This window comes from Drosophila willistoni (genome assembly GCF_018902025.1).
Source record: "Drosophila willistoni isolate 14030-0811.24 chromosome 2R unlocalized genomic scaffold, UCI_dwil_1.1 Seg167, whole genome shotgun sequence".
Classification (NCBI taxonomy): domain Eukaryota; kingdom Metazoa; phylum Arthropoda; class Insecta; order Diptera; family Drosophilidae; genus Drosophila; species Drosophila willistoni.
The window spans coordinates 20,963,053-20,986,360 of record NW_025814050.1 but is presented as its reverse complement, the minus strand read 5'-3'; the positions used below and the strand labels follow the sequence as shown (position 1 = coordinate 20,986,360).

The following is a 23,308-nucleotide window of genomic DNA, read 5'->3' as shown; positions in this document are numbered from 1 at the left end:
TTTTTTGGGATCTTTTTTTACCCGGGTGAGATAAAGTATGAAAATCTTTGGGATCGGACCACTATATCATATAGCTCTAGAAGAAACATTTTTGCAAAAATTGGAGTATCCCCATGAAATTTACCAATATGATAGTAATAGATATAAAATCTCAGATCCCAAAATTTGAATCTGATCCGATAAATAGAACACAAGTTACAGTCAATATAAATCGGTTCAAACGCTGCCGGCAGCGCTGCTTGCTGCCTACTACTGCCATCATCAAATCAACAGAGCACACGCATACACACACAGACGCAACGCTACATGAACTGTATGTGTATGCGTGCCGTGCTTTGCTTAGAAAATGATGGAAGAAGAAAAACTTGTGGTAAAAAGAGAAATAATATTTTGTTTGTGTATTGATGAATTGAGTTGCAGGGAAAGAAATTTCAAAAAGGAAAAATATTATTGCCAAGTATACTGCAAGGGTATATATATTTTTTTCTTTGATATTTTTTTTTTTCTTGGTGGCACAAGAGAACTTGTTTTTAGTTTTTTTTTTTGCTAGTTCATTAGAATATGTGAACATTAATGAATTAATATGAATTAAGCTACTAGTATTTGGCAATTGCCTTACAATTGGCGAATTCATTGACACAACAATTTGCCTTATTACAATACAGGGTGCTTCAGTTGGAAGTCAAGAGTTGCATTGCTTTCTTAGGATCGAGGCACTGCATATATAGTTTGAAAAGAAGTCTCGTGTGTGTTTGTTCAGAAGGATACGATATGGGGTGAATTTGTCTATGATAACATTTCAAAAATCAAAACATATATAATTACTTCAGAAAGTTATTCTTCCCACCTGAAGCTTTCAGTTGTTGCTGCACTTTTTTAGGAAATCCACAAAAATCCACTCGAGTCCATTGGACTATGATATAGTATCATAAACATGTTGAAGAACCACCTACATATATAATTTTAAATTGCAAATTTTAAGCCTCTTTCTTGCTAAACAATGAATGATGCAAATGGGCGTTGGGACTTCAATGGGAGATTCACTCTGTTCTTCTATTTATGGGGAAAACCCACAGTGAACTGAGCCTCACCAAGTCACTTAACACAAAAATCCAACAACTCACCACTTTGAAATGCAGGAGTAAGAGTTTTTCATTCAAGTCGTAATTGCAATCAGTCATTTTTCATAGCTCATTACTTTTTAAACTGCCCACCTATTTCTTAATCGTATAGATATCTGATTTAACTCAACTACATCTTTCAGAAACTTCGCGAAACATTAATTTGACCAGTTTATTTATTTTGTTTAGTTGCTTTTGAAATTGTCATCCAATACACAAATTTGGTAACAAATACCAAAGAGTCTGGCATCCCACTTTTAGATGCAGGTTGTCAGCTTCATCTCCCTCTCTCTCTCTCTCTCTCTCTCTTTCTATCTCTTTTTATTTTTGCCACTCGACGTCTCTATTTCTCTATTATATAACTTTCCAGCCAAGCCGGCATGCAATTTTTTTTATTTTTTCATTCAACTGCACTGAAAGTAGTTTTTTTTCTTCTCTCAGTTTACACTTAAAAAATTGTAGAGTTTTGGGATTCATTCAAGAGTTTGGTAAATTTATTTATTATATTTTTTTAGGCTCCTTCTGCTAGTTCAATAAGTTTTAAGAATCCGTTTAATACTTCGAAAAATTCCTCATCATTCTCATCCAGGGGCATGGAATCATCGTCGAAAGGGAGTTGATTCGACTCCTTATCATCAATTGGTTCTTTAGACGAGGACTCCTCCAGCGGTTCCGCTGGTTTGGGCTTGGTGGAAGGAAACATTTTTTATATGAAAACAAAATTAAATAAGTCTTTTTGAAATTTAATTTTGTTATTATTGAAACGACAAAGCAACTTTGTTTCTGAGTTAGTTAAATTAAATTAATTAATTGAATTACATTTGTAGAGGATGAAAATGATTTTGATTAGAATGTTACTATTACTTTCTTTTAATTAGTTTCCATCCTTTAGTCAATCTTTTGTCAAGTCAAAAGTGTTATTTAATGGAAGTATTTGTCATAAAAAAGGTAAAAACTAATCTATTAGATGTTTCTAAAATAGTATTAATATAATTTCTAGTTATTAGATGTGTGGTTAAGATGGGTAAATATTATTCGAATTTATTATTATATCTTCCATGATAACTTGAGTGTTTAGTAATCAATCAAAATAATACCAAACTTTTAGAGGATCGTAAATTTAACTCAAAACTATATATATTAATATTGATATTTTTGCAAAGTTTATTGGAAAAAATTGTTTAATTAACTTAAACACAGCACTTGGAATGGTTTTTTTTTATCAAATCATCTTCTGAATGGTTTAATTAATTAATTATAGTTAGAGTATTTCAACTTTGGTAATTTTGCTAAACAAATTTTATTTTTATATATTCATTTTTTTCGTTTTTGTTTTTGTTTTTAATGGCGACAAAAAAAGTCTGTCGGTGAGTTTTATTTATTTTTCTTGCGTTTTTCGCTTTTCCAGCCAGCAGCAAGTGTGGGGGCTTTCCACAGCAGCAGCAGCAGCAACAACAACAACAACAACAACATTGAAAAAACAGAAAATGTTGGTAAATGTGTCATGGTGGCAAAGCAACAGCAACAACAACAACAACAACATTTGTGTTGCTGTTTGTGTTCCTGCTTACATTTCTTGCAATATTTTGAAAAAATGATTTTTTTCTTTTTTTCTTTTTTTTAAGCCGGTTTTTGGTTGTTGTTTTACAATTGACACATTTCGGGCCTGGGTAAGGTGGATTCAAGTTGTTTACTTTTTATTTTGATTTACCAATTCTAATCAAAGTCTAAAATGATTTAAAAGAGCTTAGTTAATACTTATGTTCCCTTTTCACCCATGAAGTTTGGACCATATGTAGTCTCAGTGTCTGTCTCTGTCTGGGATCAAGTGCCATAAATTTCCTGCACAAACTAAGCATAACCAAAAGGTCAAGTACCATTAAATTGTTAACCCAACAATTAAGTCACTCCAGACTTAAAAAAAAGACAGTCATTTCATATGGAAATGAGCTGCTGAGCAACAACCGCAAAGTATGTCAGCCAGCAACAAAAACTACAGCAACAAATTATTACGGTGAAGGCCAAAAAGAGGATTTAACCAGATGGTGAGAATAAGCTTAAGACATAGTGGCTAGTTTTATACCCTTATAAGTTTGGAAATGTCAAAACTTAAGTCAAATTTGGTTCCAATTCGATACATTAATTTCTGATTATGCTTGAAAAAGAGGAGCCCTAATCAGACCCTAATTAGATGGCCTATTTTATGGCTAGAAAGAAACTTGTGACCTAAGTAACTTTGATTGTAAAATGATATAAAGAACTCTGAATTGGATCAGTTAATTTAAACAGTCTAAATCATTTTTATTTAATTAAATTTCATCTTTCCATCTTCTAGGGCTAATTCGAAGTGTATTAACCTTTTTCGTTAAGGGTATGCGAGAGTGAAAAACAGGAGATGAGGAGTAAAAGAGATAGCTCAAGCCAAAATTGCACTCTCTGACTTCTTCTGCTTTTTCTTTTTATTTTTTCATCATTTCTTTTTTGTTCAATGAACTACAAGACAAAAAGCAAACAAGAAAAAATATAAATAAAAACAAGAGAGAAAAAAGAAGAAATAAATATGCGAACAAACTCCACAGAAATTAACCAAAATTACAATAGCAACAACAACGACGTAAGCCAAGTCATCTCTGAGTGACCTTGAGGAACTCCGCTATTGTTGCCGTTGGTCAAGTTTGGCTTGGCCTTAACCCATTTGCGGCCAGCCAAATAAATTAACCGAACAAAAATTTTCCACAATTTATTGAAATTTGTTTGAGCCTTATAGGAAACTAAATTACATCTAATCAAAAACCACATAGGCCAATTGACTTAATGTTTGCTATAAATTTGGGTGCTTGTAATTTCTTGGTTTTAACCCAATTATGTCCTAGCAACTACTTTTAACAACTATGTTTCTATATTGTTTTAAATGTTATTGCTTAAATTTATTAAGCAAAGATTCGTGAAGGGTTTTCATTCATGTTTCCATTGACAACTGCAATATTATTTCTAACTGATCACTCCATCTTCTCTAAATGACTTAGCAGTTCTTCATTCAAAATGCTTGGTAATACAAATTTGCTAATTTATTGTCAAATACCTACTTAAAGTTTAAAAAGCTTTTGAGTCTTGAATTAGTCGTTACGTTCTAAGTTATTCCTATAATATAATAAATTGCTTTTAATTCAACTTTAAACTCTCCACACCGACACATGGCAGCTAAATTAACTAAATATTTGTAAAAATTTCAATTCTATTTTAGGTATCTACCAAAAAGCATTTAAGATGTTGCAAGAATTTCAATGGGGCCCAAAACAAAAACATAAAATGAAACTTAGTTTCGGTGTCGGCAAAGTTAATTGCAATTGAACAAAAAACTATTCCATATAACCGCAACTGCTGCAATTATGATGCCATGCCACAAAGCAAAAAAGTTGATGTCCCTGCCCCTGCCACTGTGCCACTTGCCACTTACCACTCGCACGCAGAGGCAAAGTGTGTGGTGGCACGTGATCATGACATTCCATCCAAGACCAAGTTCCGATTCTCTCTCCGGCTGTAAATGGGATTATAGATTTTGCCTTGGCAAAATTGTTGGAGTCGAGTCTTTTTTTTTCTGTTTTGTGGTTTTTTTGCTGTTCGATGTTGAAAGAATCCATGTAAAAATGGTAATTGAATTTATGATTAATGTATATAACCCATGCCCAAGTGTCATTGAGACAACAAATTGGATCTGGCCAAGGTTAACCACAACTGCAGAAAGACGGCAGAAAATAAAAGAAGCGATCGGAACGATAAACGGGAAGAAAAATCATGGCAAAATAAGCCAAACGATTAAATAATCCCCCCCAACAGATGGGAAACGACACATTCAGATAACAAATACAAAATGACAGGCAATCAAAACAAAATGGGTAACATTAAGATATGACAGAAATATTTTAGAGACAAGGCGAGGCGGGGAGAGTCAATCCAACAACACGAAATAAATTTTTGTTGCAATTTTTCGAAACGTAACCATTTCAACACCCCAAAAACGGGAGGGAGCCTCAAACAAACCAACAAAAAAATAAAAAAAAACAATGAACAATTGCAATTACCTTGACGGCAGCAATTGAGAGGCAGCGTCGGCAGCGGCGGCGTCCAAAATCAAAAACCCGAACCAAAAAACGTAATCTGAATCCAAGTCAGTAAGGCAAATTTCAAACGTGCCACAACAGAAACTAAAATCAGAAAACAAACCGTTAGATAAACTATCCCAACTCAAACCCAGAGGCTGAGAAAAATCCACAAAACAAAATAATGATGGAAACATTTCAACTCATGACTAACTTGGCACGCGCCACAACAGACACAAAAACTCAAGAAAAGCCCCCAAAGAGCTCTCAACAAGTTCGATGCGAACCCGACTGAGCCTTACCTGACAGAGACTCAGGTGAGATCAGGTGGATAATATTGTCTGAAATTGTTTGACCAGTTTAAAAAATTCAAAAATTTTGGGGTTCAAGTATTTTCTAAATATTTTGTTAAGAATTTCAGTCTTTCAAAAGGCTAAAATAAAATTTTGGGATATTCATGAAATACTAAAGATAATACCGCGCCTGAAATTAGACTTTAAAACATTTTTTTTAAAATATAACATCCTTTTAAAATTTATTTATATTTATCATCATAACTTAAGATCTTCCATTAACCTTTCGAGTCTTTATAGCATTTCGGGATAATGTAGTCCTCAGATCAAAAATTCGCTGATAGCGATAATTAAAGCTAATTTAATAAAAATATTTTAATCATTTTTGACACGAACTAGAAACAGAACGATTACACGAACATTTTATGCGATCTTTTTTCTATTTAAAGCCAAATATTTGTCATTTTTCACGAATGTTTTTTTTTTTATAGAAAAAATTAATATATTGCCCATATTTCTCACTTGACTAAATTACAGCACAAAATCTAAATTGAAACTTTGACAGTGGCTTAAAATGCTAAAACCGAAAAAAAAACTTAATCATAAATGACATTGGCCACCCACATCGGTTTAGTGTTACTCATACAAAGTCATGTCTGAAGGTCTTTGTTCAATTGTTCAAAGTTAAATAAGTTATCATAAAATATTGATCTATTTCCCATACAAATTACTTTAGAAAATTGATATTGTTTTTCTTAAAAAAACAAAACTTACCATCCTCACACACAATCCACAATCAAATCGAACAAGTTGTATGCGTGTTAAGCCTAGTTTGCTGACTTCTTTTTATATATAGAGGTACGCATTAGGGTGGTTCAAAAATAAAACACGAAGTTTTCAATCATCTAGGCAAGGAATTTCCATTATTGAAATTTGAAAACAAAAAAACACGTATACGCAGAGTGTCACAGCTGAATTGATAATACTTAGGAAAGGCTTAAGAATGGTGAAAACAATCATGTAGTAATGGAAAAGTTAAATAAATTAGTTGCCAAAGCTGTAACAAAGAACTAAGAAACTCAATACTGAACAAATTACTTCAAAACGAATCTTTATGTATTTTGTACTTACAGTAGCCGAGACAACGTGTTGAGCCCACCTTAAACCACAAACCGAAATCAAACAAGTTGCCAGCTACCTAAACCTAGCTCAAGACTTCAATGATCGAGCTCCCATACAGTTGAGTGACGAAGCTCAGACGAGACGGTTATACAGCGAGTTTTGTAGCTGTTTCGTGTGGATGTTTTCTGTAAAGAAGGAAAAGAAAATCAATCAACATTTTATCTTGAACAAGTGGCGGTTATTTCGTAAATTCTTAGAAAACCAAGAAAAATCTGCATAACATTTGTGACGAAAGCAGTGACAGAGAGAGAGAGAAAAGGAGAGCCATAAATAAAGTGTGTGTGCCAGAGAAATAGTGTGAGAGGAAAAAAAGTTAATGACGACGTAACCGTTACGCTTAAGTGCCAAGCTGCCACAAGTTTGTTGCATTTGGCAATTTTTTTAGGCTCCCCTTTCCCCACCCCCTCTCCACCTATCTTGTTTGTCTTTGTTCCCACCTGCTCCGATGTTTTGGCCTAGTGACAACAGCTGGAGGAGACGCCTTTTGTGCTCTCTACTATTGCATTGTTTGATTGCCCTACAAAATTGCGGGCCGGCCAATGCGTTCACCATACTCTCGCCCTTTAGCTATACATCGCTCAGTTTTAAGAATCTTCTCAATTCTGTATTGCTATCGAGTAATGCCAATCTAGCTGGAGCTGGACGCAATCTTAAATCTGATGTCTTGGAAGATGCTTCACTCATAACGGTAAGTCATTTCATTGAGCGGAACTTCTATTCAAAGAGTCATATTTTCTATGTCACTTTTTACACTTTTCACTTGCTATAGAAAGAAAGTTTTTTTCTTTATTCTGTATTTATTTTTTTTTTGTTCGTCTCTCAGTTCATTGACATTTTCTGGGTGATAACTTTATTTTGATAATGCCCGCTCAGCACGTGAAGTTGGCTAAGCCTTTTTTTATGACCAACTAACATGACCAACTGCAGTTGCCCCTAGAAAAGCCAAGGCGGGAGTAAGGGCAATTGCATTAGGTTGAAGGGAAAGGGACTTTGAGGGAAACTGTCGTAACGCGTGTGAATTTTGTTGACTTTTTATGGCTGTTGATAATGCTTAATTTCGTCTTTATTGAGTGACCTAACCCACAGCCTTTAAAATAAAATAAACCTACGTAAGAGTTGAAATATCTACTTAAACTTAAATTGTTAAGAAATGCAATGAGATAGAGAAAGAGAGTGATATAATCGAAGGTACAAGTGTAATGCAAACGAATTTCAGATACCTCTGAATGCCAATACGTTCTGTGAGCTATAACATGAATGAAAATAAATTCAAGTTTTCTAAAAGTTGATAAAAATATCATTGAATTTCTTATTAGATTGAAGTGAAGGTGATGTAGCTAAAATCGAACAACTTTTGTATGAGAAAACTTCAAGAAACCTAAATACTTTTACTTAAATAAACTTATGTTTATGGAATTTTTGAATTGTTTCACTTAAAAAGTAATTGCATTTCTTATATTCAATTGTAGATCAATCGTGAATGTGTATAAAAAAGTAAGAAAAGTATAGCTATAATAATAAGAACGTATAAGAAGTGATTTAATCTCATCAATCTCTTTTAATTAATACAAAAAACTAATTAAAGCAAATTATTTGCATATGAAGATAGATCCTCGACCATTTTTTTTATGATTCTTGCAATAGAAATACTTAAAAAATATACCTAAAAATATATATGCATTTAAGTGTATCTGTTAAAACAGTTAGGTGGAAAAAATCCTTTTTTTAAATCCTCGCTTTACCTTTTTTTTTTGTCTTGTTTGATTAAATTGTATTTTCTTTAAACATATGTAGATTAAATATTATTTACTTTTCTTTAACTTATTCAAAAATATAATTGGATGCTGTTTTTATAAAGTTTGAAGCAAAGTTTTCAACACCTCAATGACATTAATTTACAAAACTTTTTGCTTTCCTTGCCAAATGCAATGCGGAAATCTTTAAATTCAAATTAAGGCGAAACGTGTAAGAAAAAAAATAAACAACCTATTTCTTCTGTTTTTTTGAATATTTGCCAAAACAAAGGCACGGCAAACGAAATCAAAGCAAACCAAGTCAAGCCGAGCCGAAAACAAAAACCAAAATCAAATGCCCAAGAGACAAAAAAAAAAACTATTTCCTTATTGTTGCGATTAGAGTAAGGCATTACTTTAGTGACATTTGACATGGATGAGGGGGTGTCTATATATGTATACAAGTAAATGTGAATTGGGTGCCGGGGATGAGGCAAGGGAGTCTGTTTTCATGTTAACCCATATTTCAAAGTCAGTCAGGTATTGTCATTGCTTGGAACGTGGTCAAGTTAGCCTAATTGCATAGTGATTACTGTTAAAGCATTTGACAAATTTTCAATTTGTTGGCCATAAAGAGGTGTATCTGTCTCCATCTAGCTTACTATCACTCACTCACTCTTTCTCTCTCTCTCTCTCTCTCTCTCTCTCTTTGTCTTTTTGTCTGTCTTAAATGTTTGATTATGCAATTTGGCAACGTGCAGAAATTGTTAAAGTTTTTGTTTTTTTCTGTTTCTTTATGTTTTTTATTGTAGTTCGTTTCGGTTACATTGCCCAGGCCCAAACTCAAACCCAAACCCAAGCCCAAGCCCAAGCCCATGACTTTGCATAAGATTCACTTTTTTTCCACTGTAGTTCGTTGACAATTTCTGTGTCTTTTTGGCCTGTCTGTCTGCATAACAACAACCACAATGGCAATAGCAACTATCACGAATCACGTAAATCGCATAAATTACATTACGTTATATGTCTCTCAGTGTCTCTCAGTTGTTAATAATTTCAGTTGTTAACTCTGTTTTTGGTTGCTTTATTGGCTTTAGCAATTTTCACCCATCCAAACTGTTTGTTGACCCGCCCAAAGTGGTAACCATTTTCTTGCCACCCTCAAAAAACGAAAAAAAAACTAAACAAATTGGGTAATCTTTGTAAATAAATTGTGTGAATTGTTGTTCAAATCTTCAAAACATTTGTTAATACCATATTTTGTTGGTATGGAAATAAACTTATGCATTTCAGTTAAAAAATTATTATGCGAACGGAAATTAAAGTGATCTAAATTAAAGTTAAGGGAGTTCCCGAACGGGCTCAAGGTTAATTTCATAAACAAAATACTAAAAGTTTATTTCATGAGAACTAAAATTTTGTTACTTCAAGTAACTTTAAAATGTTAAGTTAATCTTTATATACATCATCTTAATTTTTATGCACTTTTAATTCTGTTCCAAATTCTTTTTTAATCGTAAATAACTATTTCATTCAAATTTATCCCATTTCCCATTGATTTCGTTACAATTTTATTGCAATATTTGAAATGATTTTCAATTTGGTTCAAAAAATCTTAGCAATTCGCCTTCACCTGAAAAATGGCCATCAATCAGTCAATCAATTGGCATTTGCTCTAGATCGAACCGGCAAATCAAAGCACACAAGTTCAAATGTGATTAACCTTTAAGACAGACTTTTTCAGTGGTTTGCTTTCGGTGTCATTAAAACGATGTCAGTTTGGTCTAATAAAACTAGCAAACTGGTTAAAATCGAGCCCACGATCTCTTTGAATAGATCGAGACGCTTTGAACGGCAATTTAGTCTATAATAACAATAATAATGATGATGATGATGATGATCACCATAATAATGTCGATCGGCAGCATCGGATATCGAATCGAAGTCATTATCAAGGTCAGTTACAAAATGAGCACTACCAATTTTTAAGGTTGGTAGCGTTGACAGGCCTCAACTCAAGTCAACTCAAGCTCAGCTCAGCTCAACGGCTCGACATCAACAAGTCAAACAAAAAGCAAAAGTGTTTTATGCAAATGAAGCCCAAGACAAACACAAATAAGACAAACTACAAATCACAGACAGCAAAATAAAAAAAAAAAAAGTTGACACTAAAAATTTGCATTGAAATGACAACATTGGAAGGCGATTTCGGTACTAAAGATGGCAGATGAAAGATCACATGCAACGCCCAAAATGTCTTTGCATGAATATCACTTGAAATCGTTTTTGATTTTAATACCCTGTGACCTTTCCGCCAAATGGGTGTTTGGAGATTGTTGGTATTTGAGTACTTTATTGTTAAGTAGGTACTTGTAATCAGTAAAGCTGCTCGACGATATCTCATTATTGCCAGCAATCAGTAAATTGAAGAGCAAGACAATTAGTTGTCATTTTAGTTGTTTTTCGATGCCATTTTTAAGTTTTGCTTGAACTTGCTCGAACGGAGAATGGAGTTCTTTCCGGATCCTGAGGTTTTTAGCATTCGGCATTCAGTATACAAGTCGTCTTCTTATTTTGTAATCGTGTTTGACCCAACATATGCAATATAAGATAATATATGTATATAATATATTTTACTTTTGTAATTTTCAACTATTTAGTACTTGGCTGTTTTCTTTCTATTGCGAGCTAGAGGTGAACTAATTAAGTATTCCGACTGAATGCTATTTCAATTCGATATAAAAGTAGACCAAAAATATTGAAAAATATTCACACTACTTTGCTGTTGTATGTAGATCTGTAATATACTTATGTTAGTAATAAGGAAGAGCATATTTTAAGGCACAAATAGTTCCTAAAGAAACTATAAAATGTGTTCAGAATTTGTTTTGCAAATGGTTCAGACTTCATTGTCTACTTATAAATTTAAGTGGCTTACTCTTTCTTAGTCCCTCTTTCGTTTTCTTATTTATAATCTTCTTTCAATAAGGAAATACAAAACTTATAATGTTTACATATAACTTGAATTAACGAAGAATTTGTATATTACAATATGTATTCTTTAACACAGATACAACTTTAAAAGCTATGTTTTTCTTAATAAGATTTGAAGAAACAATTCATGGCTTCTTAAAGCTAACAACATTTCATGAATTTGTATTAAGATTAACAGTTCAGTTTAGTAGTTCAGATTTATTTAATTACAATTAAAAAGTAAAACTATATTTGCACGTTGGTACAAAATTTGTTTTATTATTAAAATTTATTAAAATTTATTAACTAGTACGTCTGAACTAGTATACCTATACAAAATTTTGCACAATTCGATGTTTTCTCCAAAGGTTTCATCTATTTCTTAAAAGGTATACAAGGGTCGAAAGCCTCTAACTTACAGCACGAATGTTTTTTATACTCCACCAATTAGCATGGACACAAACCGCACAAATTAGTGGGTCATGATTGAGTTTGAGTTTCGAATTATTGTCAGTTTTCGTAGGTGCTAATCAAGTTTTTGCTACCAAAAAAAAAAAAAAACTACGAAAAAAGAGAAACATATTCAGTTAGTGAAACAGTAAAAGCCATAAAAATGAAACGCGGCTAAAACTCGATGATGAAAAAAAAGGCAAACAAAATATCTTTCATATTGGCATAGGTCGGCGACGTTGTTAAGTTTTTCTCTACATCGCTCTCTCCCTCTCTCTCTTTCTCTTGCCTCTACGCTCGTTTACTTCATTTATTTAATTATAGTTTTTCCAACATTTTGTTATCTTTGTTATTATTGTTTGTTTTTATTTTTTTGTTTGTGTTTACTTTGTGTGTGTAAATTGGCGTAAAAATAAACATTTCAATATTCTTCGATTATTTACATGAATTTAGTTTTTTGCATCAACATAAATAAACAATAAATTGTTCACTTTTTCGCCTCATATTTTTGTATATGTATTTCGATTCAATCAAATTTACTGAACTATAGCACAATGTGTTTCAATTAGTGTTTTTGATTGAGTTCGACAAAACAAATACAAATGTGCAATAAAATATTCAAGGCGAAATTGTGCGCCAATCAAACAATTGTAAATGGTTAACCAATTGTTCAGTTACTTTATCCATGTTGATTGAATTAAACGCAGTGAAAACTGAAGTATAAAACACGGATATTTAAGAAAACATTATGTTGAAAAACATTCCAATTGCTTGCAATAAGGATAAGGTTGAAGGATATTTTGATTAAAATCGATTGGACTCAAAAATGTTTTAACTTGTTTCTATTTCTTTACCATCTCTGGTATCTTATCAAAAGATAAAAATAATTCATTATACATAAAATTTGATATACTTCAATTTTGACTTTAATCTAAGACATCTTCGATAAAAAAAGCATTAATAGGTCAAAGGCTAAGAGAAACTGTTTAAGTAACTTGAATGAACTTTGTATCAAGTCCGTTGATTGTATCTTTGAAGTTCACTGTTCTCGTTTGTTACTTAAGTCTCTATATTTCTTTCTATTTTTTATATAAGACTTTTTAAATAACAACTGAATTATTTTGTAATAAGCAAATTACCTTTATCAGGCCTCGAAGAAAACTTTAAGAACCATATAGTTGTTAATGATTGACTTCATTGGTAACTTTTTTTTGACCTAGTGTAATATAGATTTGAGAACTTGTGTTGCAAATTTTTTTTAGCCTTAACTAAACTTTCAAAACCACGACAGAAAAGTCTTTATATACTTTATAACCTGCACAATTTATGGCCTAAACAATAATAATATAATTTATACAAATTAAAAGTATTCGCGCACATCAAAAATTACAAAGAAAAAAGAGTTTGAAGATTTATTTTCAACCATAAACAAAAACTACAAAGTTTGCTAAAAAAAAAAAAGAAAAATGTGAAAAAGAAAACATAAATTTCAGCTGTGTGACTTTTTATTGCCAAACATTTTTGTTGTCTTTCACAATTTGTGGGCTTGCATTTTGTTGCATCTGTTTCTGGTTGCCTTTTTTTCTCTCCCATCTTTCGCACTATTGGCCAAATATTTGTTTACACCGAAAAGTGTGTCAAGCCGACAAACAAAATAATAATGCTTATTTTGAAAATGCTATTGCTTACGTTATTTTTGTGATTTTTGTATCTCTTTATTCATTCTTCAAACAAAGGAATTCGGAAATTTAGCCACAAAACTATAATATATGCGTATAAAGTGGGAACAGATAGATCCCGGAAGATTATGTTGGAGCACTGAACTTTTGATACTCTTACTAAGGTTGATATTACACCCCCATATAGGCAATCAGTCCATGTAGACTTCATCTTTACACTTTCAGTTTTAAATCTTGACAAAATGAAGAATTCATACCAAAAGATCACTCTCAATTTATTTAAATTTAAACACATGTTACTGTGCCTAGAGGGAGATTTGGATACAAAGTAAAGTTTTAAGGATTTCTTTTACAAACATCTTATCATCTTCATAATACCCAACCTCTGGAAGGGTGTTAAAATTGAAATATTTCACCGAATTACTTGTGGGCTGCGTACCACTTCCTCATCATACGTTGGTGGGGTCTATTTCCCCTTCTACCAACTAACGACCACCGACCGCGGACCACCTTGCCAGACCTAGCGAGCCGGCAAAGTCAGTTGGCCAATTGCAATTGTATTTTTGGCTTTGTTTATATTCCACACAATTTGCTGCCAAGGTTAATTAAAATGCCGAACAGCTTCTCTCTCCCTCTCTTTTTATCACTACCTCTACCTCTCTCTCGCAATTGCATTACTTCTCTGGCTTTTTGGTTTTTATTTGTGTAATCGCGTGTTTATAACTTTACTTTTTTCGGACTATTTCATTGATGGATTATATAATTCCCTAAACTTATCAAAATAATCACGAAAAAGTTGAAAACTATAAAAAAAACTAGCCGGAAAATTTTCATATTTTTATTTTCGATTGTTTTGTTTGATGTGTGTGTGTGTACATTTTTTTATGTGTCTATGCTGTCATACAGTGCGTATGATAAATACGTGATTGAAATGTTCAATTCATGAAATTCTTTAATCTTGCACGATCATAATGTTTTTTAAAAACTTTTATATTATTATACTCTATAATTGAGTGAAAGAGTATTTCAAAGGTTTCAGGAAGAGAAAAACATTTTTTTTTTATATTTAAACAGATTTAGTTTGAGAATATATGTAGTTATAATGATTTAGTCTATGGGTGAACCGTTTGTGCAATTTGAAGAGTTCTTATAGTTAGTGTCACCAATTCTTATGTTTAGTACAATTAAATAATTACTACAGTACCATGTTTGTTTGTATTGTTTATATAGAACGTTGATCGCTTCATGACCCTAACATAAGCGACTAAAATTTATGCTCTAGTTATTGCAACAATAGAAAGTTAAGCCAAACTAATTGGAATCTAAAACTTGATTTGAACGTTATGCTTCTCTACAGGGTATGACGAAGTCAACCACAATTCGAAGTGTCTTACATTTTATCTGTGTTAATAAAGAAAATTTTTATTAAGGCACGTGTTTGCGGTTTTGGATATCAGATAAGCCACAAAAATAGTTATGAATAACTTAATTGTGTAATAAGAAAGAAAGTAAACGAATTCTAAATATCCTAGAAATGGAGTTTCAAAATCAATCTCTTAACAGTTTGTTGTCGTTGTTATTAAATAGACTCATGTAATGTTTATAAAAACTCTAAAATTAATCAATATGATGTTAAACAAAAATTTATACAAAATTTCTGGTAGTCCTCCAAAGTTAATAAAAATCAAAGCAAACAAAATCTATTTAGTCAGTATGACTACTTTTTCTAATTATCTGGATTTATATCTGAATAAATTTCCAAAATCGATCCATAGAAATTTTGCAAATGATTTTAATTTGTTTAATGCACTCTAGTTAAGTAGAAATTTCGAACTAAAAGGCATTTCTAAACTAATTTTTTATATAAACTAATATTTGCTATGAAAATGTTGGTGAATCGTTGTGGCCCTAAAAACTCATTTAACTCTTGAGACATACCATTTGCATTTGCCCTCCAAACCCCCTTCCCCCCTTCCACACTGCCTTACCATATTTGCTTTTTGCTACCATAAACAATTTACTTAACCCTCTCCTCCGTCTTTCCGTCTGTCTCTCTGGCATCCTACCACAAACAACATCATCGTAGTCTGGTAGTCGTCGTCGTCGTCGTCATCATCTGTTTAACTTGATTAACTTGTTGATGCCACAAATTAAAATTCATTAGGCCAAAATGACTGTGGTTAAAGCTGCAGACAACGTGGATGACTATGATTATAATGATGATGATGATGATGATGATGATGATGACGATGATGATGATGCTGATTAGAGTTAGAGTCACGGGTTCTTCTTTCACCTGAAGCTAACCACTGAACTATGCAAATTGAAAACAGCAAAGGAAAAGCAACAAAAAAAGAGCTCAGAGAATGAAACCGAAACAAGCAGAGAAAGAAACTCAATTTCACACTATGTTGATTTAGATCGATCCCAACACCTATTTCTCCCATTTAATCTCTTGTCTTTTTCAGCCAAAGTTAATACGCAAATATGGTTATCCCTCGGAAACGCATACGATATATACGAAAGATGGCTATATACTGGAAATGCATCGTATACCCAAGAAGGGAGCTCAACCGGTGCTCTTGATGCATGGCATATTGGATACATCAGCCACCTGGGTGTTAATGGGACCCAAATCGGGTTTGGGTAAGTCCAAATTAACACGTAATTAATCAAATATCTGAAGATTGTTCTAAATTTCTTTTAGGTTACATGCTCTCCGATTTGGGCTACGATGTTTGGATGGGCAATTCGCGGGGTAATCGCTATTCGAAGAATCATACAAGTTTGAATAGTGATTATCAGGAGTTCTGGGATTTCACATTCCATGAGATGGGCAAATATGATTTACCTGCTAATATTGATTATATATTGAGTAAAACTGGATATGAGCAATTGCATTATATTGGCCACTCTCAGGGTACGGCCATATTTTGGGTCCTATGCTCGGAGCAACCAGCTTATAGTCAGAAAATTCTCTCAATGCATGCCCTGGCCCCGATTGCCTATATACACGATATGAAGAGTCCTCTGTTTCGTACTTTAGTTCTTTTCTTGGACTTTTTAACGGTAATTAATTGGACTTTAATGAGAAATTGTGAGTTGCAATTGGTTTGTCTTTTCTTTTCTTCTTTAGGCTGCCACCAGAATGCTTCGCATCACCGAATTTATGCCAAATACCAAATTCTTAGTGGATCATAGTCAGGTTGTGTGCCACGATAATGCCATGACTCAGGATGTGTGTTCGAATATCCTGTTTTTAGTTGCCGGCTACAATTCGGAGCAGTTGAATAAGGTAAATAGAGTCGTTTAATTTTCTTTTCCCCAGGTCACTTCCATTTTGAATGTTTCCATCAGCAATTAGTCACCAAATTATTAACCAGAATCGTTTGTCAATAACAGGAGAACTTCGACTCAACAAATGCTTAAATAATTAATATCATAACTATACTCAATACCTAATTAGCACACTTGTTCATCCGAAATTGCTTATTAATTAGACACTTTCTGTAAGAATTGAACAACACTCAAATTCATATTCACACGCCTCACTGAACTCTTAACCTGAACTTAGACTGTGTTTCCATGCATGTGTGCCTACACCCACGCTCTTCTCCGCTGGGTGAATTGTTGCCTCCAACGATGGGGACAAGGGTTCATGTTAGGTCACAGAGTAGCACCTAATTTGCATGCATTGTCGCCGTATCGCCTCCACCTCCACTTGTGCCACGGCTCCACTCCACGTGGACCCAGTTAATTATGCCAATTTTCGAACAACAATGAGAACAACAAGAAGTTGTATCCAACAACCTTCCACCACCGATTCCCTCTGGCCCCACGTATTGGGAACATAGATAATGGCATACTAAGCCCAGCCACCTGACTTCGATTCATGTAATTCAAGTTTCGTAGGGGTCGCGGGCGAGGCGAGGCTTCACGAGGGCAACGGATTGCAAATTTTGTGGGTGAACAATGAATTGTACGAAATCTGCGGGTGTTTAACTTTGCGGTCAATTATTGCGTTTGGGGATTTGGGGTTGAGTATAGGTCAGGGATAAATATGTAACTGCTAAACATTGTGGGGATTATCTGTCTGCAGTGTAAATTGTAAAGACAAAATAAACTGTGATAGAACTTCAAGAAAAAATATAAAACCATAAAATAGATATCAATAAACTAACAGAATGTTGGGCAATCAATTATATTAATTGGAAAATGTAAACTATTAAAATATCATTACATTTTGAATGAATATTAGAATTTATGACAACTTTATGGATCCGAGTTATGTCGAAATTTCAAATTTCTCAATCCAGAGAAAGAAGTTTTATATAACAAGGTTTGGAAAACGTATCAATGCAATTATTTAGATAAAGACTAACTTTATTTTTTAATAGTTCTCAACTTAAAAGGATTTCACTTTTATTTTTTGTAGACCATGTTGCCCGTAATGCTGAGCCACACACCATCCGGAGCGTCGATTAAGCAGTTGGAACATTTTGGACAATTGATGAAATCGGGACATTTTCGTAAATTCGATCGTGGCTATTTGCGTAATCAATTGGAATATAATCGCATAACACCGCCGGACTATGATCTATCACGAGTGAAGGTGCCAGTGGCACTTTACTATTCGGTCAATGATCTATTGGTCTCGACAACTGGTGTAGATCGTTTGGCCCGTGAACTGCCAAATGTGGTGGATAAGTATTTGGTGCCAATGGAGAGATTTAATCATTTGGATTTCCTATGGGCCATTGATGTCAAACCCTTGGTCTATAATCGTCTGGTTAGGAATATACGTAGAGTGGAGAATCATAAGGCCAAATTGACGGCAAATTTAGCACAATACTTGGCCATGCAATTCCAAAAGCGTCAGCAAACAATACAAAATCAAATACAAAATTTACCACCAAATGTCCATCTGCCTCATGGTCTAATGATGCTAAATCCAACAACAGCAGCAGCAACACCAGCAACAACAACAACAACAGTTACTACTCCAGCCACGATAGAGACAACGGGGACAACAGAGGAACGGATTGAGGAAAGAATTCAAGACGAAATTGTGAATCAAGAGGATGATGCTGAAGTCTTAGCCACCACTTTGAGCAGCGATATGATTACTGCGTGATGATTGCTGATGTCACAAATAAATTTCCAATTTTCATTTGACTGTGATGACCATTTTTTTTATTAACAACAACAAACAATTGTACGCTCTGATCCCAACATCCTTTTCGATTACCCATCATCGGGATGCATCAACTCAGGCACCTCCAAATAATCCCATATCATCATCATGACCTGGAACGATTTATCATCAAATTCAATAAGCAGTTCTTTTGTTCTGTTCTATTTTTAAATTTTTTATTTATATGTTGTACAAATTTATGAGTAAACTTTTTTTAAACATTACTATTAATAAATGATATTTTAAGCATATTAAGCAAACACAATTGTTTTTTTTATTTCATTTGATTTTGGTTCAAAATATTGTGTTTAAATTTAATTTTTAATAATGGAATGGATAGCAAAAAAAGCTTTAAATTTTTGTTAGTTTTTGGAATATTTGCATGGTTGATATATTTTAATATTACTGTTATCAAATTTTTGTTATTATGTTAAGTACCTGATGTTAAAAAGCAGACTTAGTTGAGCAAAGAGCTTTAGTCAAACAATTTCTGATTAATCAGTGATACTTTCTCTTACTTAATACCTATTTATTTGGCACACGATTAAGTACATTTGAACTAACTACTGATAATAAATAAATCTTCTTATGTATTAGTCGCAAACCTTATCTCAGCACACGTAAATTGGAAGAAGCCGAACGCATAATTCAATGAATATTTTGAAATTGAAATCATTGCTTTTTTAGACTTTATCGCTTATGCGTCTGGAAAGTGGAAAACAATTTAAAAAAATTAATTAGAATTATTATTCTTTCGAAAATGTCTACAAAAAGAATTCTTTCTTTTTCTAGACTCTTACTTTTTGTGGGACTCATGCAAATAATAGAGACATCTTCCGATATGGATGACTCTTGGGTGAGTGAAGAATTAAATAGTGAGAAGTGAAATTTATTCTGATTAATGATTATGTTGATAGGATGGCTTGATATATCCCGACGAGAATCATTGTGAATCCAATTGCTTAAAGTCGCTAGAGCCTCAACTAACTAACGTAAAAGAGCAGATTAAATCGAACGAAATGAAACAATCACAAAACGAAGAGGAAATAAATAAGCTTAGGAGAGAATTAAAAATGAGCCAGAGTGATGAGCAACATGCAACAATTGAAAATCTTCGACAAACAAATGAAAATTTGCTCAAACTTATTGGTCAGTTGGTCAATGCAATTCAAATTGGATCCTTGAACAAAACGGAAGAGGCTCAAGCTTATCAAATTCAGATAGAGGAATGCCAAAAAGATCTATCAAACTTAAGAGTCAATTTGGGAAATGAACTAAAGTCAAAAAGCCAGGAAGTGGAAAATATTAAAGTAATAAAGGATATTCTAAGCAATGACTTAAAAAATCTAAAATATCAATTGTCATCATATAAAGAAAAACTGGATGAAGCTCAAGATCAGATAGCACTTAAAAATAATTTGCTTGAAAACCATTTGGTACAATTATATGAAACTGAAAGCAAACTAATCGAATGCAGAGGAAAAATATCGACAACAGGTTGCAAAGGTCACTTATCTGGTACTCATATAATTGGCATTCCAAAGATGACTCCATTCCCTGCTCTCTGCAATGGAGATCTAGATGGAGGCGGTTGGATAGTTATCCAAAAGCGATTTGATGGTAGCATCAACTTTAACCGAAGTTGGACTGAATTTCGTAATGGTTTTGGTCAATTGCATGGCGAATTTTTTATTGGCCTTGATAAATTGCATCACATTACCAACACACAACCCTATGAACTGTATATACAAGTTGAAGAATTCATGGGAGAGGCAGGATTCGCTAGTTATGATAATTTTAAAATTGGTAATGAAGCAAGTCAATACAAGTTGGAATCGTTGGGCGATTTTAGAGGCACACTCTCAAATCAAATGATGTTTGGCATGAAACAAAAGTTCACAACTTACGACCATCAAAATGATCAAACACGTTACATTGATTGTGATCCAGAATGGTTTGGTGCATGGTGGCACAAAGATTGCAATGGACCGTAAGTACATAGTTCTTTTCAAAAAATTTAAAGTTAACAATCTGAATGTATTTTGTATTTTTATATTAGAAATCTCAATGGCAGATATTATACAATTGAAGACGACGCATGGCGTTTATGGATAAGCTGGGATTACAAAATTATAATCAAATCAGTGCAAATGTTGATTCGACCAAAACCGAAAATTTAACATTCTTTGAATATCTTTAAAAAATGTTAAAATCTATATACTGAAATGTCTTTTCTATTTTTATTAAATTTTCCTTTCCTACGATTCTTATTCTCAATGAATTTCTAATATATATCAAATATACGATTCTTTAATAGTAATATCATATAATTTTTGTAGGTATTTATATGATTTTTTAGCATTCCTACTACTATTTTAAATATTACGATTTTATAGTTGCAAATATCAGCAACAGCCGCAAAGTATGCTTCAAAATACAACATCTCTTAAAGTAAACGAATCACGAATCTTAACTAGCGTTTTAAATCGCGAGACAGAGAGGCAGAGGAAGCAGAAATGAAAGAAAGACAGTGGGACCTCCATAAAAACCGCATCGAAATTCATTGGCCCCCAGGCGAGCTGGAGAACAGAAACTGTTGCTGGGGATAAGAGCAAACACAGTGCGCCGTACACCGAACGGCGCTTAATTGCAACTTAAAACGCGCAACTCATTTTGACAGGCGGCGGCCGCCAACGTAAAGGCGAAAAACTTTATCCAACCAAACCGCAGTAGATGGAACAGCAGGAGCAGCAGCAGCAACACTAGGACGATTCACCACAGGACCAACTCGCAGCAGTTGTGCATTTTGCAGGGACAAGTTTAAGCCGCATGCCAAATGAATTGCCTTCATTTGTCGCCCAGCAGCGCCAGAAGATGAAATCAAATGAAGAAAAAACGAAGAAAACCTACGGTAAGTAAACTTACTGCGCTCACTGTGGCTAAAATAAACAACCAAACTACCCATACAGCCACCCCCACCCACACACAGTGAGAGAAAAAAGGCAAACAACCTCCTGCATAAAAGTCGCAATTTTGCAGTTGATGTTACCTGTGTGTCTGTACGAGGGGATTCGACTGCGACCCGACTGGAAGGGAAATGAAAAAATATGTTGACTTTTCGGTCTCACTCGCGTTGTTTGTTGTTGTTTGACTCCGACTCCACTTCCAACTTTGACTCTGTCTCCGATTCCGATTCCAATTCCGGTCCTCTTGCCATATCATGTTTTTTGTGGAACACAAATTGCTTCCGTTCTAAACCACCGAATTGCAAAATGGTGAAATTTCTAAATGGAAACAGGCTGAATGAAGAAAGTGAAGAAGAACTCAAAGGAATATGAAAAGTGAATGAAATGAAGGGTGCAAAGCAAAGATAAAAGGTGAAAAAAGACCTGAATGCAAAAAATGAAATGAAAGAATAAAAAATTTTAAAACTTTAGTAGAAAAGAACTACAAAAATTTGTATGGAATATAAAACAGAAAAAAGAAAAAAGAGGATCAAATAAAGAAATAGAAAGAACTAAAATAAAAGTCAGTAAAAACAACCAAGAAATGAAATTGGCGTTAAAAATCATTAGATAGTTCTTGTATTTTTCTAAACTGTCTATTAACCTTCTTTCAAAATACTATAAAAAAGCAAAAAAGAAAGAAATAATTCCTGAAACATAAAGGACAAAAAAGGGCAAATAAAAAAAGATAATAATAATTAAGGAAAAGAACCACACGAAAAAAAGGCAAAATATTTCAAGTATTTGGAATTTTCTAATCTTAACATGAGACTGCAAATTTTATATCTCAAGGTATGAAAATTCTAATTAAATGGACGGATGGTGTTTAAATTCTATTACAGTTATCAATCATGTAAGTGTTTCGTCTGCTTTGTCCTTCCATTGGTGTTCCTTTGCCGTGTTATTTATGCTCTCAACCTACCAACTGAAGCTGCTGACTGCCAGGATGATGCCTTTCAACTATGCAACAACTGAACCGCAGTAAGCGCAACAAACGTTGCAACAACTGACACAAATGCAACTTTAATTAAACTTTGTTCACAAGGGGAGGGGTGTCCCATTACCCACACACTCACATACACATAGACATGTTTACACATTGGCTTTTAACTAAAACTTTGAGATACTTTTTCCCCCACTGTGTCTCTCCGTCTTTCTCTCTCTCTCGCTCTCTGTTATTCTGTCATTTTTTGCCATGTAGAACAAGTGGCTTCGATTTGTCAATGCCACGCCCTTTAAAGTACAAGGCAAAAACGCCCTCGGAGCCTACCAACCAAGCGGGCTTTTCCGTTGCTCTCTGTTTCTGCAGCTCGTTGTGTAAACAAGGCATTAAGTACAACAAAATAATTAAAGTCAATTAGTGGCTCTTGCCATAGCTGTCTCTTTCTGTTTCTGTTTCTCTTTCTCTCCATCCTTCTTGCACCCATCGTCAGCCTGTTGGCTTTTAGCACTAACCATAGAATACATAGATGCGTCAAACTCAAGTTTTTTTGATTACAAATGCTAGCCTGAGTCTGGAACCCCAGAGAACTTCGGCAAAAGCCGAACAGCGTAGAACCCCAGAGAGCGGTCGCAGCG

General features: G+C 33.7%; 1 protein-coding gene across 1 annotated transcript; it reads left to right on the top strand.

Moving 5' to 3' along the window:
• Positions 1–6,775: 6,775 nt before the first annotated feature.
• Positions 6,776–18,911, top strand: LOC6642411 (lipase 3). Its single transcript, XM_023175893.2, has 5 exons — positions 6,776–7,384; positions 16,000–16,177; positions 16,239–16,600; positions 16,668–16,826; positions 17,967–18,911. Exons 1-5 carry the CDS (start codon positions 7,142–7,144, stop codon positions 18,663–18,665), a joined length of 1,641 nt encoding a protein of 546 aa, XP_023031661.1. The 5' UTR covers positions 6,776–7,141; the 3' UTR covers positions 18,666–18,911.
• The last annotated feature ends 4,397 nt before the right edge of the window (positions 18,912–23,308 follow it).

Coding starts and splice junctions, on each gene's coding strand:
- LOC6642411 (XM_023175893.2), top strand. CDS start 7,142: ATGTTTTGGCCTAGTGACAACAGCTGGAGGAGACGCCTTTTGTGCTCT. Junction 7,385..15,999: donor AAGATGCTTCACTCATAACG/GTAAGTCATTTC, acceptor TGTCTTTTTCAG/CCAAAGTTAATACGCAAATA. Junction 16,827..17,966: donor ATTCGGAGCAGTTGAATAAG/GTAAATAGAGTC, acceptor TATTTTTTGTAG/ACCATGTTGCCCGTAATGCT.